Genomic DNA, 16220 nt, shown 5'->3' with positions numbered 1-16220 from the left:
TGCCAGTTTGGCTGATGAGGGATGGACGTACTTTTGTCTCTGGCGCTGCACAATGGCCTCCTCCAGCCAACAGCTGGCCGTAATTACGCACGGGACTGCACAATGGCCTCCTCCAGCCAACAGCTGGCCTTACGCACGGGGGAGAGATTCAATGCAAACCTGAGGTTTAGCCCCTGCCATTATACAAAGGTCATTCTGCTGTGAGCTCCAGGAAGGTCCCTTCTCTTCAAAAACTCACACTTCCCTGAGCCCCATGGCCAAGCCAGAAGCTGGAAAGCCCCAGTCCCCTGGACAAGATGGCATGAAAATACGACATCAGCATGGAGGGCTGGTTCCTCTCCATCTCCTGTAAAACCTATTCAAACTTTCCCTGCGTTTGTATATGAGAAAAAAGCAGGGAGGAGAGAGTTAAATAACGAGCTAATCTCTTCTGGGATAGTAAGGGGAATAGTTTAAGCACTGCAAAACCTGAAACAAACCCTCAGCCTTTCTGAGTTACTACAGAAACCTTAATTCTAGCATTATAACAACATAGTATTCTACCTGACAGCAGAGCACAAGCAACGTGGCGTACCGTCAACGGCTATAGTACATTGAAAGTAACTACGCTTCACCCACAATGCTGTTCCCTTGGGTAAAAATAAGCTGTACGCAGTTGTACTCTGGAAATGTTTTCTGCATCCTTTGATACACCAGTGGACTGGTTTAGACTAAGGATCCATTTAATGTGGACATGCACTTAAAATGTTTTTTAATATTGAAGTGAAAAGATGGAAAGTAAGTTACTTTTTCTTTTTTTTTATTATACAAAAAGCTAATCCTCAGTATTACACCGAGGCGTTATTTTTCTTCAGTATGTAGCTAACACAGAGCCAGACAGCTGCATAACAGAGCATTGCACCAAGAGTGAAAAGTTACCATGGAAAATGGGGGGGGGAACTCCTCTTGCTGTCAGCAGTTTAGAACTTTACCTGTAAGGGAACGATTCCAGATCATGCAATCTGCTTCATTAGCCCATTCATCTTCTCAGTCTGTTATTAAGGTTCAGCTTGCTTAACAAAACCAGGGAGATCAGAATATGCCAATCAAATTCCGAATGGCTTGAACAGTCTCTGGTATAAGTGGCTTATGTAGTTCATTGTAGATTGAAGTGGGGAAACTGCTGATAGAGACAAAACCTACAGGATGCGATTTCAAAGGCCCTGGAGCTGTAGGATGAAAAACCTTTAGCAGAAGTCCTTTTACTTAGACAAAGTAAGAATAAAATATCTTATGTAGGATATAAGGAGGTCTGACTTTAAATCAGTGAAACGATGAAAGAGAGCGACAAAGCAGCATTTTGAACAGCTCAGCACAGGCTTTCCTTCCTTGTGTAACCACTGCTAGATGCAAGGAGATGTTTAATTTATGCAGTCTTTAGTCAAATGGATTTTTTTGCTTCAGAGCAATAAGCTGTAGAGTGGAAATTACAGGCAGGAACCTTTCCATTGGTTTCCATGGGTCCTAGGTCAAATGCACAGTGAACAGAAAAGGCACGGCACATGGTTCAGAACCTAATCTGAACACTGAGAAACTGCAAACCTCGTTAAATGGAGGCTTTCTCTCATGGCATGGGGTCACACGTCTTGGCAGGGATCCGCAGTGGGAAGGACCTGGAGGAAAAGTGGGTAGAAATGAAGGAGAAATGGGGCATAAAGGGAAGGAGGGTGCTGTGACGGGCCATCAAATGAGCTCAAGTGCCTGCTGAAATGGTGTGAGCACCAGAGTGACCACAAGCCCTGGATGAGTAAAGGAAGGTATTGAGCAGGACTAAGAGGGCTGCACAGGTGAGCCTGTCCCTGTTGCAAAGCTCATTCAGAGAGGATGCCAAAAGGTTGGATAATGTTTGGACGGTAGCCTTTAAGATGAGCTGAAAACTGGAAATAAGCTTCAAGCTAAAGGCACATAATGTGTTTGGGTTGTGAAGAAAAAGAGGAAAAATAAATGAAGTGATTTGATCACTGTCCACAGGTACTTATACAGGCAGAAACTACCATACAGAAGGTTCTTTAATCTAGCAGCAAAGGTATGAAAATATCCAGTGATTAGGAGCTGAAAACTGAAAGTAGGACTTGCCCTTTAATCTGCAAAAGTAATTAACTTCATAACAATTCCTTAGGGATATGGTAAGTTGAAATTTTTAACTCGAGAGAGCATATCTTTCAGAAATATATTTCACTTCAAACACAAATTTTTGACCTTGGTGCTATAGGAATTACAGGGTAAAAATTTCCAGGCAGTTTACATTATATTTGATATTCAGTAGCCTTAGCCTCAGAAAAATCCTACTTTCAGATAGGTATTGTAGAGGTGAATAGAAAAAAAACTTGCTTTGTAGAACCTAGGAAATTGTGTTGCAAACACCTTGACTTTGGCCTTCGTGGCCCTGTTCAGTCTAAGTGCCACTTTAACATTTATGATTCCAGGTTGTTTGCAAACTGTGTATTTTAATTGAAAATCTTTATACTCTGCAACATAATAAAGTTCTTCGTTACTGCTTTAAATGAAAAGCTCCATTAACCTCTGACTAAAACCACAATGGTGCTTGCTTAACTAGATGTTATCGGTTTGCCCTGTAACAGTCTGCATTAAATCAAATTCTTCCTTATCTCCTCTCTAGCACCTAATGGCCAAACTTTGAGCTGCATTAAGAATTTGGTGTTTATAATTGAATTCTTTCCTTGCAAACTTCACAGGGTGTTGCCTATACTAGAACATGTTCTAATAATCTATTTTTCTGTCTTTCTGGTAAAATTAGTAAAATTCCAGATTTCACATTTCCAGTAGTAGAAATATTGAGGATCTCTAAAGCTTCCTAAAACCTTATTGCAGCTTCTAGGTCCAAAGTTTCATCTTCCAGATTTTGTATGTTTACTTGATCTTGATGTAAAATGATTGAGTGTTTAGTCTGTTGGGAACAAAGGTAAGGCAGTGATGTGTTAGGGTCCTAACGTACTGCTCAGAGACCGGCATTTTCTAGGTAGAGACAGCCCAGATTTTGCACGTACTGTTTGTACAAAGTCCCACCTGTGCACATTCGTGCAGCTCAAACTCTGATGAACAGGATGAAACTGTTGCTGGGCTGTGTTGGGAGATCTGCCTTTTTTTCCTCTTTCCAGCCTCATGCACAGCTTTTCTTGTAACCTCCTATTTTTCATTGTCTGACTCTGGTTTGTACACTCGGTCACACTGCTGTTATTCCACTCACTTTTTCACGTCCTTCTGGAAAGGCAGCACAGGTTCAGTGCTGACCTCAGCTTACCTGACAGCCCCAGGTCTCATGCTGACAGGGTAGTGTCACGGCTGTGATTTGAAATGCTCTTTGCTGTCTAGATGTGGATTTATCCAGGGAGATAATGACGCTGCAGCCCCCCCACCCTCTCCGTTTCTCCTGCCTGCTGCAGCGTGCTGGGTCCTGTGATACGATCACCCGTGTCCTTTCTCGGGCATGTTGTGTAACTTCAGTGCCAGGCATCCACAGCGTCCTCTTTATTCTTCCTTTCTGAAAATGCTTCTGCTGTGCAGCACATAGCTCTGCTTGGTTTTCTATGTTATTTGTTGTGAAACATCCACATATAGGAAGGGTTGTTCTGATTATGGACCCGTGGTAAAGTGATTGGAATGATTTCTGCTCTTTCTTACAGTAATTATTTTATTTGCCTACAAACTGGTTGTCTATGAATACTGAAGCATAAGCACCACAGCCAGCTTGGGAATGTCCTCTGCTGACATTCCCCAGAAGCACCGGTGTTGTGCCAATCTAATAGGAGGTATCATCTCTCTTTTAAGGCACTTGCCTGAGCTCTTCATTTTCCACTCTGTGTTGCCCTGAAAGCTTCTTGCTATTTCTTGGGTTTTATTCTCCCTCTCACGCTTTGCTCTGTGCGGCTCAGACAGCATCCAGATGGCCTCCTCCTGAAGTGAGTCCCTTCTGGAAGGAGCCTTGCTGTTGTCACTCACAAGAGCATGAAGCTGACCTGAAAAGACTGTTCAAAGCAGAGAGGTTATCTTTCCTTTCACTGGCAATTAGGAGTTATATAGCTCTAAACTATATATATGTATGCATGCATGCACATGTATATCATTTGTAGGTGTGGAGATATATCTGCACATGCACACAAGTATATGCACTGTGGAGAATATTGAGAGATACCAGCTTAGTGCCATTACTGCTTCCCTCTGTTTTGAGCAAGCCGCCCACGTTTTCAGAATTTGTCTTCTAATCTGAACTACTAGTGGTATTTGCAGTATTTCCTACTGGTTTTAAATGGAACCTACAATTTTCTAAGTGCTGCAGGTATTCCAACTCTGCATAAAAGGAATTTAAAACCTCAGAAGCTTTTTCAGTGGCCGTAATTGCTCCTTCACTTACATTGTGAGTACCTCCCCAGAGGTATGGGAAGTTGCCACTTGTAAAATTAGTCTGAGAAGCACAAGGTTCCTAATAGTGATATTTTTAACACAATTTTGCACAGGCTGGACAAAATTAGACCTTTTATTATATTTCTGATATGCATTAGCAACTTTAAATTCCTTTCATCAAATTTATTTTCCATGGAAATGTCTTGATTTATGAGTAAAGAATACTACTGTGCAATATCTCTAGAGAATTGAAACCTCATGGTTCAAATTCAAATTATTTCAGATGCACGTAGTTTACAAATGGAAATTCCCCAATAAACCATAAGATATTGATGAGTTTCTCCAGTTAAGAGTTAAATGAGTCAGACCACAGTCTATCTAGTCATAACAATTAGAGGCAGAAATCATTAATAATTTAATTTAATTATAACCACTCTTTTGACTGTGGCTGTTGTAGAAGATTGCAAATATGAAACGCTTGCATAATTATTATTCTGAAGATCATTCAGGACAAATAAAAGACTGAAAAAGATGTTAAATCTCTTAAAGGACTTATTTTAATTATTTTAAAGTCATACATTAATTACGGTGTTTACTTATTAATCCTTGGAAATTAAATTCTGTACTCAGAATAAGTGTCATAATTTTCTTGAGTAAGTGCTGTGTTTCTCATACATAAGAGGGGTTGAATTGCTCAACCCTAACTTTAGAATTGTCTATAATAACTTGAGGGATGCTGACAATTAACTCGCTCGACAACTTCTCTATGCCTCTAGCAAGTTTTGTGGCTCTAAAAACTCCCTGTTTGGAAATCTTCTTGTTGGCCTAGTTTATTTGGGTCATTTACCAGTCATTGTCTGCTGCTTCATTTCTTGCTGACCCTAATTTATCCATCTGGAATTAAAGCAGAATGTAGGCAGAATTGATTCTGTGGTTGCAATTGCATGCCAGCTATCACGACAATCTGAAATGGAAGCACTGTGATATTTGTGACTGCCCTGGGGAATGTCCTTCGCACAAACATAAGGGATTGGGGTGTCTCCTACTCTTAGCATTTTCTGTCCCCGCACATGCTGGCCCTTTGCATGTAGGAAGTAAGCTTCACAGACCTTCTTACACATTCATAGCTCTCCTTGGAATGTCTTTGTGGGTCAGAGTTTTGGTTATCATCCTGGTTTTATGCTCATAAAAAAAAAAATTTTAAAAGCTTAAAAGTCAGGCCACAGGTTTCTGCTTTTGTTCTTTACCTCTCATGTGCACCATATTCCCCTACTTCTTAGTCTGCTCTCTTGGGCCACCCATATAAAATCCACACTGAGCACTTCATCCTCAAGCAGAGAATCAGCCCTAGTGATTATTTAGAAGTAACTTTTTCGGTCCAAATTCTTTTTTTCCTAGAAAACAGAATTAACTCCACTGAAAAATAATGTTTTGAGGTACATGGAACACTGTAAAGAGATTTTAAGAGGCACAAAAGAAATTAGGTGGTTTAGATTAAGATACTGAATACTGCAATACTATTCACAGGCTTTTTCAGCCTTTTCAATCCTTGCAGGTCCCTTATAGCCAAAAGCTATACATTGCCTTCTGTGCTGCAGTGCCCAGGGAAAAACGACAATCCCGCCTCTTCAGCAGAAATGCAGCAATCTCACTGCAGATGACGAAATACAAAGGCACAGTTCTGCAACAGCAAGCTGTGGAGCTGCCTGGAAGGGCACAGTCTCGGGAAAATGAGAGGTGCCTTCCAGATTCAGTCACACGTCTGCTTTGCTTTGCTTTCCTCCCTCCCACCCTCCTCACTGGGCACATAGACCGTGAGGACTATTACTGCACCAGCTGGAGCAGAGATAAATTTCACATGGGAAGTAAAATACTGGGTAAGAGAACATGAATCATTTCACTGTTGTGCTGTAGCATAAGGATCATCATTCACTCTTTGTAACTTTGCTCCATCTTACAGCCAAAGCCCTGCGTTGTAGTTGTAACCGAGCAGTGCAGACTATTGGCAGCTGAAGCTGTTTTAAATGTTGTCCCCTAACTGGTATCTTCTCCCATGCTGTGTTATCTGTGGGTTATCTGAAGTTTCTCCTTGGAGCACTTCAACATTTCAGTGGGATGTCTTGGTGGATTGACCCTTTTCAAAAGGTAGACGTTGTCCTCTCAGTTACAAGCCCAACGGTCAAAAGAACGATGGGTGTTACCAGCTGCTGCAAAGAGGGGTGGATGCACCCGGCTTGATGTGGCCGTTCAGTGCCAGTGACATGTAAGGTCTGGGCACATCTTAGCACTGAAAACAATTTGCCTACATTTGATTGACTCTCCTGTTTATTCTGCTTGCCATCAAAGCCTTCTAGAAAAATCTGGACAAACTTAAAAGCACTGAAGTCTCTCCAAGCCGTTCTGAATTTCCTAAACATAGGGATGTGATTGATTTGAAGTTAACAGAGCCATTGTCTACAGCACCCTCTCAGACTGTCTCTGAGGGAGCAGTCCTCTGTGTGTGAAATTCAGGTGCCAAATAAAGGATTAAAGCTTCAGGCTTGATTGCGGCTGTTAGAGCCCTTTCAAAGGCAGTAAGTCATTGGCCTAAGGTAATTTACCTTTTCAGGCTGTTGGGAGTAGGATACATAGAATTTCTCTGAATGCCTGTCTGAAATGGCTCTTCTTAGCTCCAGAGTGCATTTATTGCACCTGCGATTATTGGAGTAATTGACAAGGTCTATTTTTCCCACATTAGACCAAAAATGAAACATTTATTTTGACACATTGGGCTACTGCCATCTGTGCCCCAGCATCAAAACATTTTTTTTAATGTTCTATTTCAGCTGTTCCAGTTGGCCTCAAAAGAGCTTAAAATCTGGCAAAAATAGCACCAATGTTTAACTGCGCACAGAAGGTATTATTTATGTCAGTGGCACATTGTTCACTTTCTAGGTCTTTAACAGCTGTATATAATAACATGATCCTTTACACGTGCTAGTTTTCATGGAATATGTCACAGGGCTATTAAGTACAAAGCTAAGGGTCAGTAAATCATTTTGTATTTTCCTCATGTATACAAGGACGATACACAGTCACTGCATGGAATCTCAGCATAAGCCAGATACTATGTTATTTCATCAAAAGTAGTAATGCACTTTCCTGGCATTGGCAGAAAAATTGATTTCTATTAATCTGAGTCTATTCTTCAAATATGGGGTGAGGAGTTCCATTTAAATCTTTTTGTATAGAAATATATGGTATGTAATAGCCCTACAGGCAAGATCTAGGACTTGGCTCTCAGATGACCTGATTTTGGGAGAGACAGTAAGATTACTAAATTGAGGTGCAGCTGATATTAGTGCCCAAGGCCACCCCTAAGCTTCATCGCAGCCTGTGTGATGGAAGGTGACCTCACTGCAGTGTCTGTAAACTGGAAAACAAACAAAAAAAATCAGTCGTGCAAAAGGCCTCACAAAAACACCTATTTTAGAGAGAGGCCAGTTCTTTATTTCAAAGTTCTTTAGAATATATTAATTCTGATTTTTATTTTAATATGAAAGTACTGGACTCAAGATGTTTTTCTAAACTCTAAAACTAATTTTAACAGCCTGTAAATAAAAACACAACAACCATTTTGGCTGACCATTAGAGGAATATGAGAAATCATCTTAGAAGTAATAAAATTAATGTGACACTCCAAATATCTAACTTTTTTGTCTCAAATACTGATAAAATCTTCCAATGTATAAACAGTAAACTCCAGATGCTGCCTGATATGACTTTTTTTTTTTCATAAAACTAAGGGTGCACATCAATCTGTAGACACATTGCTTGGGAGTTACAGGGGGGAGAAAAAAAGTCTGCAGGCAGATTTTTCGGCAAAAGGCACACATCAGTCTCCCAGACAACTTGTGAAATTTTATCCCCTATTGTCGATGCTGAAATGAAAACATTATAGAAATAAATGTTTTTCAATTCAAGCTCACCTCATTCTGTTGGGGCAGTAGCCTGAGGGGGCAGGGAAATAGATCTGTAGCCTTTTCTGAGTTGCCCAGCTACTGTGTCCTGCCATAAGCTACTGCCCTGTAAAAGCTAGCAAGTGTCCAGTGTCCCCCTCTCTTCACTGGCCAATGCTCAAGCATCTAATTTCAGTAAAAAAATATTTATTCAAGGAAAAGGGTAGAGTTTATTATTTAAGTTTAAGGAAAAAGAAAATATTCTCCAATTTTTAATGCATGTGAAATAGTCTAAATGAGAAATTAATACTACAAAATCAAATTCATATGATTCAGTAGTGAGTTGTGGGTCAAAATAGCAGCACTGAGAATCAAAGGATGATCTGTTCAGTGGAAGCTGAAAGCCATAACTGGCTGTGTCCTTTAAAAAAAGACTTGTAAGGTCCAGTTTTTGAGTGCAGTCTTTAGTTAAACCTTATTCCCCTCCCTATTCTTATGTCTCATCATACTTACTACACATATGTACCTCCCTACATAGCATATCTTATGACACTTATTTTTTTCGTCACATCTCAGTGTTATTCAGGCATCTTGGGGTTAACAGAAGTGAGCAAAGAAGTCTATTTTTGAGACTGTCTGAGAGTTCACTTTGATTATTCATAGATGAATCAGCATGTCGTCATCTCTGTAGGTCTAGACGTAAGAAAAGTATAATATCCAGCCCCATGCAAGTCACGACTGCAGTGAAAGCCCTTTATCTGAGCAGTATGAAAGCACATTTGCTCAGGAATCAGATGCAGGCTCAGAGGCAGTCAAGCAAGAGCAGCTCAGCTAAAGCTCTGGGGAAGAAAAGAAAATGCTGGCCTGAAATACTGTGAAATATAAATAACAAGACCAGTTTGGGTTGCATAAGCATATGCTGAATGACATGTGAGAAAAATAATGCCCTATAAAAACCAGAAGTCTCTCTTTCCCCTAAGGTAAAGCCATTCATGGCCGTTTAAGACCTTTCTTGTTCTTTGCAGCTCTGCTATACCTGCAAACGCCATCTTCGCTGACAAATTTTTACTGCATCAGTGTCGTCGGGAGAAAGGTGCACGGGCATCTAGGTATATTTATTTAGTCAGCAGCTTCAATATTTTCCTATTTCAGTAAACCTCATCTGACATTATAAATGTAAAAGCTAAAAGCTCACTAGGGACTGTAGAGAAATGCAAATTTTATAGAAGCGATCAGATGTTATCTAAAACTTACTTGTTAAGAATTCTTTTGGGTCCTGCAGGGCAGTTGGTGCATGTTGAAAGAGATTTCCACAGAAATCTGCAGACTCTGCAAGCCCATCCTTCAGCCTTTTTCAGCGGAAAATAATGTTTTAGCCACTCCAACTGTAATGGGATTCCCTGCAGTGTTGCCTAACCTACAATCTTGGTCAGATTAATATCTCAGGGGCAGAATTTTCCTCAGTGAAAACAATAGTGTTTCAGTGACATGGGTGAAATGCAAGATACTGGGATAATACATGCAGAAAAAGCTTATATTATTTTAAAATAAAATAAATTTTAGATGTAGGAGACTGAAGTATTGCTCCTACCTTGAAAAGACAGCTATATATTTCAAGCCGTGAAGGCACATAGACAGCGTTAATGAAGGTCAAGGAAGGCTGTAACAGGCTGTGAAGAGCAAGGCCAACCGTCCGATTTGCTCCCTGAAGGCCTGTATTGGGGTATGACCCCCACTGGCTTCTTATTCTATGAAAAGTCCGCAGGTGCCTTGTGTGAGGTCTCTGCCTTAGCCAATTAGGTTTAATACATTAAGCCATATATGCCAGTTATGAAAAGTGTTCTGTATGTAAATTAAAAGTTCGTTGCATCTGCAAGCATGACCTTCTCTCTGATTACAATATTTTAAAACCGTTGATGATCCAAGAATGCAATGTTGGCAGATGCAGCTTGTCTGTCCAAAGAAAATTGAGGGGATAATATCTGTCCAATCTGGGCCGCATCCATATAGGACTCCTGAAATGTATAAACCGAGAGAGATATTAGTGAGTAAATGATAGTCGGCATGGATATTTTTTTAAATTTTCATGAAAACAGACAGAGATGAGAGAATATCTGGAGAGGGACCAATTACAAATAACCCTGCACATGCATGCATAATTAACAGGATTCAAGAAGCAGTAATGATCATTCTTTTAACAGGGTGTAAGTCTGCCTAGAGAGGTGAACACATCAAAAAAACTCAGCATGAAATTTAAAAAAAAATCTTTGACTAGTTTGGCTTTAGGGAGCTTGTCAGATTATTAACATTACTTTAACCTAATTTTAATTTTGTTTAATGTGATTTCTTTTTCCATGAAGCTCTTTGAAAAAATGTTGTTTATGCAAATAAACTACATGGAAAATTGGTTTTGTAACTAAATGACAGTTGACAGACCAGACTGTAATAGCCGGTTGGGAACTTCTAAAGCATGATTTGTTTACTCAGTAGTACAAATTGCATAGCTCTGATTATTAGGGACAGTAAATATCTTAATAGTGGCTATTTTAATTAACAGAGTCCTATGGCTGAATCTCAGTCCCCACTAAGACTGTTTTGTGCTGCTCCAGTGGCAGCAAAAATAGCCTTAATCCTTATTTCAGTACTCGCCATATCTAAGAGTTCAGAGGAGCTGGAATAACGAAGGTCAGCTTTGTCCCATTCATTTCCTACCAAAAAAAATGTTTCTTGCTTGTCTGTTTGCACAAAGAATAAATCCTACCATTTTTATCCCCACTGTCAGCTACAACTTCTCTATTTGCCTTCGTCATCTGACTCCATGGTTCTCTTTTTCTGTCTGGGATGCAAGTCCTTTAAGAAATCCCGCTTCTCCCAAATCTTAGATTTTACTCCAGTGTCAGATCTTTGGGGTTTTCTTAGAATTTATTTCTTTATTAGAATTTCAAGGTATTTTTGTCACAGAGTTCTTCAGAATAAAAAATAAAAAACCAAAACAACTCTACAGCCAATGTAGCACCTGTAAGTAATATAACAACTTTCTCACATGTTCAAATGTGGATGCTAGGTAGGGAAAAAGCCATTGCACATGTTGCCATTTTCCTGCCATCGCAAGATTTTGCCTACTGGCAACAATTTAAAATAGCATATTACGATGAAATTATGCGGCATCATCGGTTTCATTTTTAAAAGCCTGGTACTCCCAGAGGTTTGTTTATTGATTGATCAAGAGCAGATGGTTGTATTAAGGAAATCTGGGGAAACACCTGGGGTTCCGTTGTTCCTAACAGTGCTCTGTCAAATCTACATCACCCCCAAACCACAGCTCCTATACAGAGGGGGATGAGAGGGGACCAGAAACCCTCAGCAGGTGAATTACCTGAGCGGGGCGGGGGAGGAAGAGGAGGAGGCCACCAGTTCTCTCCTCACATGAGTTATCTTACGAGCAATTGAACCCCTTTCAAAATGACCAACTTGGAATTTCAATTTATTTTCTTCTTGTCCATGGGTCTTCTTGTCCATCTCCTCTGGTCCATGGGTCCTTTCACACCTACGGGCCTCTCATGTGGGAAGGGAGCAGATCTTTGCTTTCTGGGCTGTTTTACTTCAGCCCTGGCTGCTCAGTGTGCCACGGGCGGTGGCGCAGAAGGTCAGTGAAGATGCTGCAAGGGGAGACGCATCTGAGGAATCTGAAGGAGAAAAAGCCGGTGACAGCAGTAGTCAGGTGAGCAATGCCAGGAATGAGATATCCCTAATCTAGCTAGGAAATCATATGGGGCTACTGAGAAGCAACAGAAATATTAGTATAGGAATTGAAATCATCTGAACGACAAAAGAGAAGAAGCTGAATTATGGTGCAGGGTGTCAAGCCAGATATAATTAGGGTAAGCCAGCTGAGGTAGGATAACAATAATAATAGGGTGCAACATAAATAGGAAGAGTACACATTGTTCAGAAAAGCTAGAAATAAAAGGCAGGTAGGGTAGTGAAAGACTATTATAAATTTATAATGTGCTAAGCTAAAAAAATGGGTTAACATGATAAAATGGATAAGTTTGAGTAAAAAACAATTTAAGGAAGGATCATAAAAAGGTTTGGATAATGCTGGATGTCTGCTTTAGGCCCCTAGAGTTTAATTTGTGCTGGATAAAGATCTCCATAATGTTATTAGAAAGAGAAATATTAGCATTAGGGAAGATTTACTGTCTTTATGGGAGATTTTGACCTTCCAGAAACAGGCTTTAGAACAAATATTACTAATAATGGCAGAATGTAGGAATATCTAGCAATAGTAAGTAAAAGATTTTTTTCACTGAACAAAGGAGGTATGGCAAAGCCATGCATTTAGGAAAGAAAGCAATAGTTTTGCATTTGGGGTGAAACATTTGAAAACTTGACAGTCACAGCATATCTGTGAGTCACTTGTGTAATAAGGAAGAGAAAAAATAAAAACTGTGCTTAGACATATCAGGCAAGCTCAAAAAAAATCAGGCACTGGTTAAAATGCATCTATGACAATAAGCAGTTCTGGTTACCTGTATTAAAATAAAAAAAGGTATTCTGCTAACCAGCTTGATGGTAGAGCTCTGTGTTATTTGAGCTGAAGAGTACAGATGGACAATATGTCACAACATTTGAAGGCAGAATAAAGTTTGATAAAAAATGATCTTGGCTTGTTTAGAGAAAATAAATCAAGGCTGGAGGGGGTAGTAACACAAGGGAAAGAAAAGAATTATTGAAGCATAAATGATAACATTGGCATAAAACCAACTGGGCCTATGCTAGTACAAGTAAAGGATAGAAGATCCTTAATCACTGGAAGATTTAATTTCTCAGACACACCAAGACAAAGGCAAAGAACCAGTGAAAATGTAAAACTGCAATTTAATTGAAATGGTCACTTCAGGTGACCCTGGCACCCAGGAGAAAGGAGGTGATTTTGACTCTTGGCACTCACTAACAATTGAGATATTTTATCCTGAGATTTTGCATACTTTACAGGAAAGAATGATTTCCAATTTGGGTGTCAGATGGTTTCATTTCATTATTCCCTGATCTTACGTACCTTGTCAGTAATCTGGACTGTGCCACAATGTATGCTCTTCGAATAACTAAGTCTTGGCACAAATTTATTTTTTTATATATTTTTGAATGCATTTAGAAGAAATATTGAAAATGAGAGAGATTTATTTGATTAAAAATAGAATTTCCCAAATAAAATGGTCTTTTATTTATATGATGTTACTATGGAGATACATTATGTTACTGAGAGCAAAAAAAGGCATTTGGTTAGATAAATGCATACTCTCGTAGTCATATAATAAAAGTGAGTTAAAATAGGTACACTTATTGCTGTAATGTTTCTGAGAAAATAATTGTAAAAGAAAGATATTATTTAATTGTTGTTATTTCCCTGTGAAGTTCAATAAATGGGAGGTGAACAGATGTGATTCTTGCTGGTTTTAGAACCAGTGCTTCAGACATCTCTGAATTACCTTGCTCGTGCTACTGAAGGCAGCTTTGCCCCTAGAAATAGAATTCAGTATTTTTCAATGAAAGCTGAGCTAGTGTGGCACAATCACCTGGCACTCTGCAAAAAACAGAAATGAAATGACCAAGTTATATGACTGTATACATGGTATTTCAAACATCAAATGCAAGAGCTTTGAAGTTTCATGAGGCATCCTGGGACTTGTTACATAAACAATACTATATAAAAAAATAACTTCCACTATAGTATATGACAAGGTCTATAAACCTATTGCCTCTTTAGATTGCAGTAAACTTTAATGACCTGTCTGTTGGAGGCCTGCTTGCAGAACTTTTTATGTTGCAGATGTATAATGCAATGGAGTGGAATATCTCCGCTACCCAAGACTCTCAAGCTAATGCTGGAGACGGGGAAAACAACTTGAGCAACAGGATAACCAGCCAGGTCTTTCCCACCACTCAGCTGGCTCTGCTTTATCTAAGTGTAAGTTCTTTGTTATATAAGGCAACCTAATTTACTCTGTCTTCACTTAAACCAATCTCACGTTGTTAGTGCCGGGCGTTCCATGTGCAGTGGTCAGGACAGATGACCTTGCAGGATGACGTGGCCCATCATCCCATCACCATCACTACAGAAGCTCCTCTATACTTTTATTCTAGCCATGACCTTACTGCTGAAACTTGGGACTAAATGCATCAGCTACAGCCATCTGGGCTCTCTCAGCATCACCTTGCAGAAGTGAAGCATTCAGACACATTAGGAAGGCTTCATGGATAAGTTTGTGAGTTGGTGGCTAGAGAGAAGCTATAACCCATTGAGAGCCACCTGCAAGCTTTCAATTAAAGCTGCCATACCACAGCTGAACCTGTTTTGCTCCATACTACTGGACCATTTTCTGTTAATGCATTAAGTGGAGTCAGGACACGTGACCTTAAGGTTGTACCCTGATAGCTTATGAGAACCTGGCCATGCACTGCTTTGGCTTGCCATGCAGTAGAAGAAATAATTTTGCAGCTTTGGGAACTGAAGTCCTTACTCTGTCATTCAATAAGAATTTATTTGCCAAAATATCTCAATCCAGGCTGTTCTTGTAGCAAACAAAAAGATACGTCTCGGCTAAGTTGCCCCAGATGAATCGTAAAATTTGACTTAATATGCACATTCATCTGTTTCATGGAAACTACAGGGGAGAGGAAAAATATGAGTGTTTTAAAGGTTCTTTAGTAGTGATGAGCTCAATTGTATTTTGTTAATGTAAACTTGAAGTTGTAAAGAGGAAGACACAATAATGAAACTTCTTTTTCTTCTTTCTGTCCTTCCCATTCCCCTTCCTTTCTTATTTTATGTCTAGTTTAATAGATTGCTATTATGAGAGAGATCTTCTTTTATGTGTTGCCCCTAACATGCAGATTTGTTTGTATTTATTTGTCTCCTGGAGCTGAATTCAGAACTGCAGAAGCAGCTCTGGCAGAATCTGTCCTTATGGTTGGTTTAAACTACCTAGGCCCCCATAATAATCCTGTGGTTTACAGGGATGATGCAAAGAGACAATTAACCTTTATTTTCTGCCCTCAGATACCTGACCTGTTCCAGGATTACAAAAGCCCATGGTCCTGTTTTATGACAGAGGTCAGGATTTACGAAGACCAGTGGTAACTGCTATAGAGAACAAAGCCCTAAGGTAGGCAATGTGATGAGTAGAATATGGAAATATGTCATATATATCTGTGAATATTGGCTTGTTTTGTTCCTTGCATTACCCAGCCAAGATTTTTTCAGTCTGTCACCAACACGGTGTCTTGTCGACTGTGCTGTCTGTCTTGTGGGCGTGGAAATAATCAGGTTTGCTTTCATCCCTTTTTCTCCTGGCAACACAGTGGGGAGAGAAAAAAGAGTTGTTAATATTAAAGAGAACAGTGCTGCAAGACTTAACAGGGGCAAAACTGGGCATCTTGTCTGTATGAAGAGTATGAAGGGTGATATAGCTGCCCAGTAATGTACAGGCATAGCTAAACCTACAGATTTTGGCATATTAGTCCAGAAAAGGCCAATTAGTCTGTTGTAAGGTACTGAGAGGTCGCACTGATGGCAATACAGAGGAAGCAGGAAATTTGAAGAAGAGGCTCCAGCACACTGGCTTTTTTTTGCTGAGAGGGACAGGTGTAGTAGCTGGGAGGCTGGGTCATTCCAAAAGTTACTTGAATTTCATTAACTTCACTGCACTGCAAGAAACGCCATAGTACGCAGGGAAAATCTTATGCCTAAATGCTACCAGGTTTAGGGTTGGTTGTTTTTTTAACACTTGGTCTTGATAGATGCCAGCATGGAGGCAAACCGCACGAATGTCGTTTGAATGGCAGAATTGCGGTAACTGGAAATCGGGGTTCTAACCT

The 16220-nt window shown here is 39.8% G+C and overlaps 1 protein-coding gene across 1 annotated transcript in view; it reads left to right on the top strand.

Annotated features, from left to right (window-relative positions):
• The first annotated feature begins 253 nt into the window (after positions 1 to 253).
• The window catches only part of KNDC1 (kinase non-catalytic C-lobe domain containing 1), a 109470-nt gene continuing 93503 nt past the window's right edge, over positions 254 to 16220 (top strand). Inside the window, exons 1-4 of the mRNA XM_035897422.1 lie at positions 254 to 348; positions 9365 to 9448; positions 11961 to 12060; positions 14110 to 14310. Coding sequence (XP_035753315.1) covers positions 254 to 348; positions 9365 to 9448; positions 11961 to 12060; positions 14110 to 14310 — 480 coding nt within the window. The remainder of the gene's footprint in view (positions 349 to 9364; positions 9449 to 11960; positions 12061 to 14109; positions 14311 to 16220) is intronic.

Source organism: Egretta garzetta, unplaced genomic scaffold (assembly GCF_000687185.1).
Source record: "Egretta garzetta isolate BGI_Z169 unplaced genomic scaffold, ASM68718v1 scaffold56, whole genome shotgun sequence".
Classification (NCBI taxonomy): domain Eukaryota; kingdom Metazoa; phylum Chordata; class Aves; order Pelecaniformes; family Ardeidae; genus Egretta; species Egretta garzetta.
The sequence above is the reverse complement of the archived record's forward strand: the minus strand, read 5'-3'. Positions and strand labels throughout refer to the sequence as shown.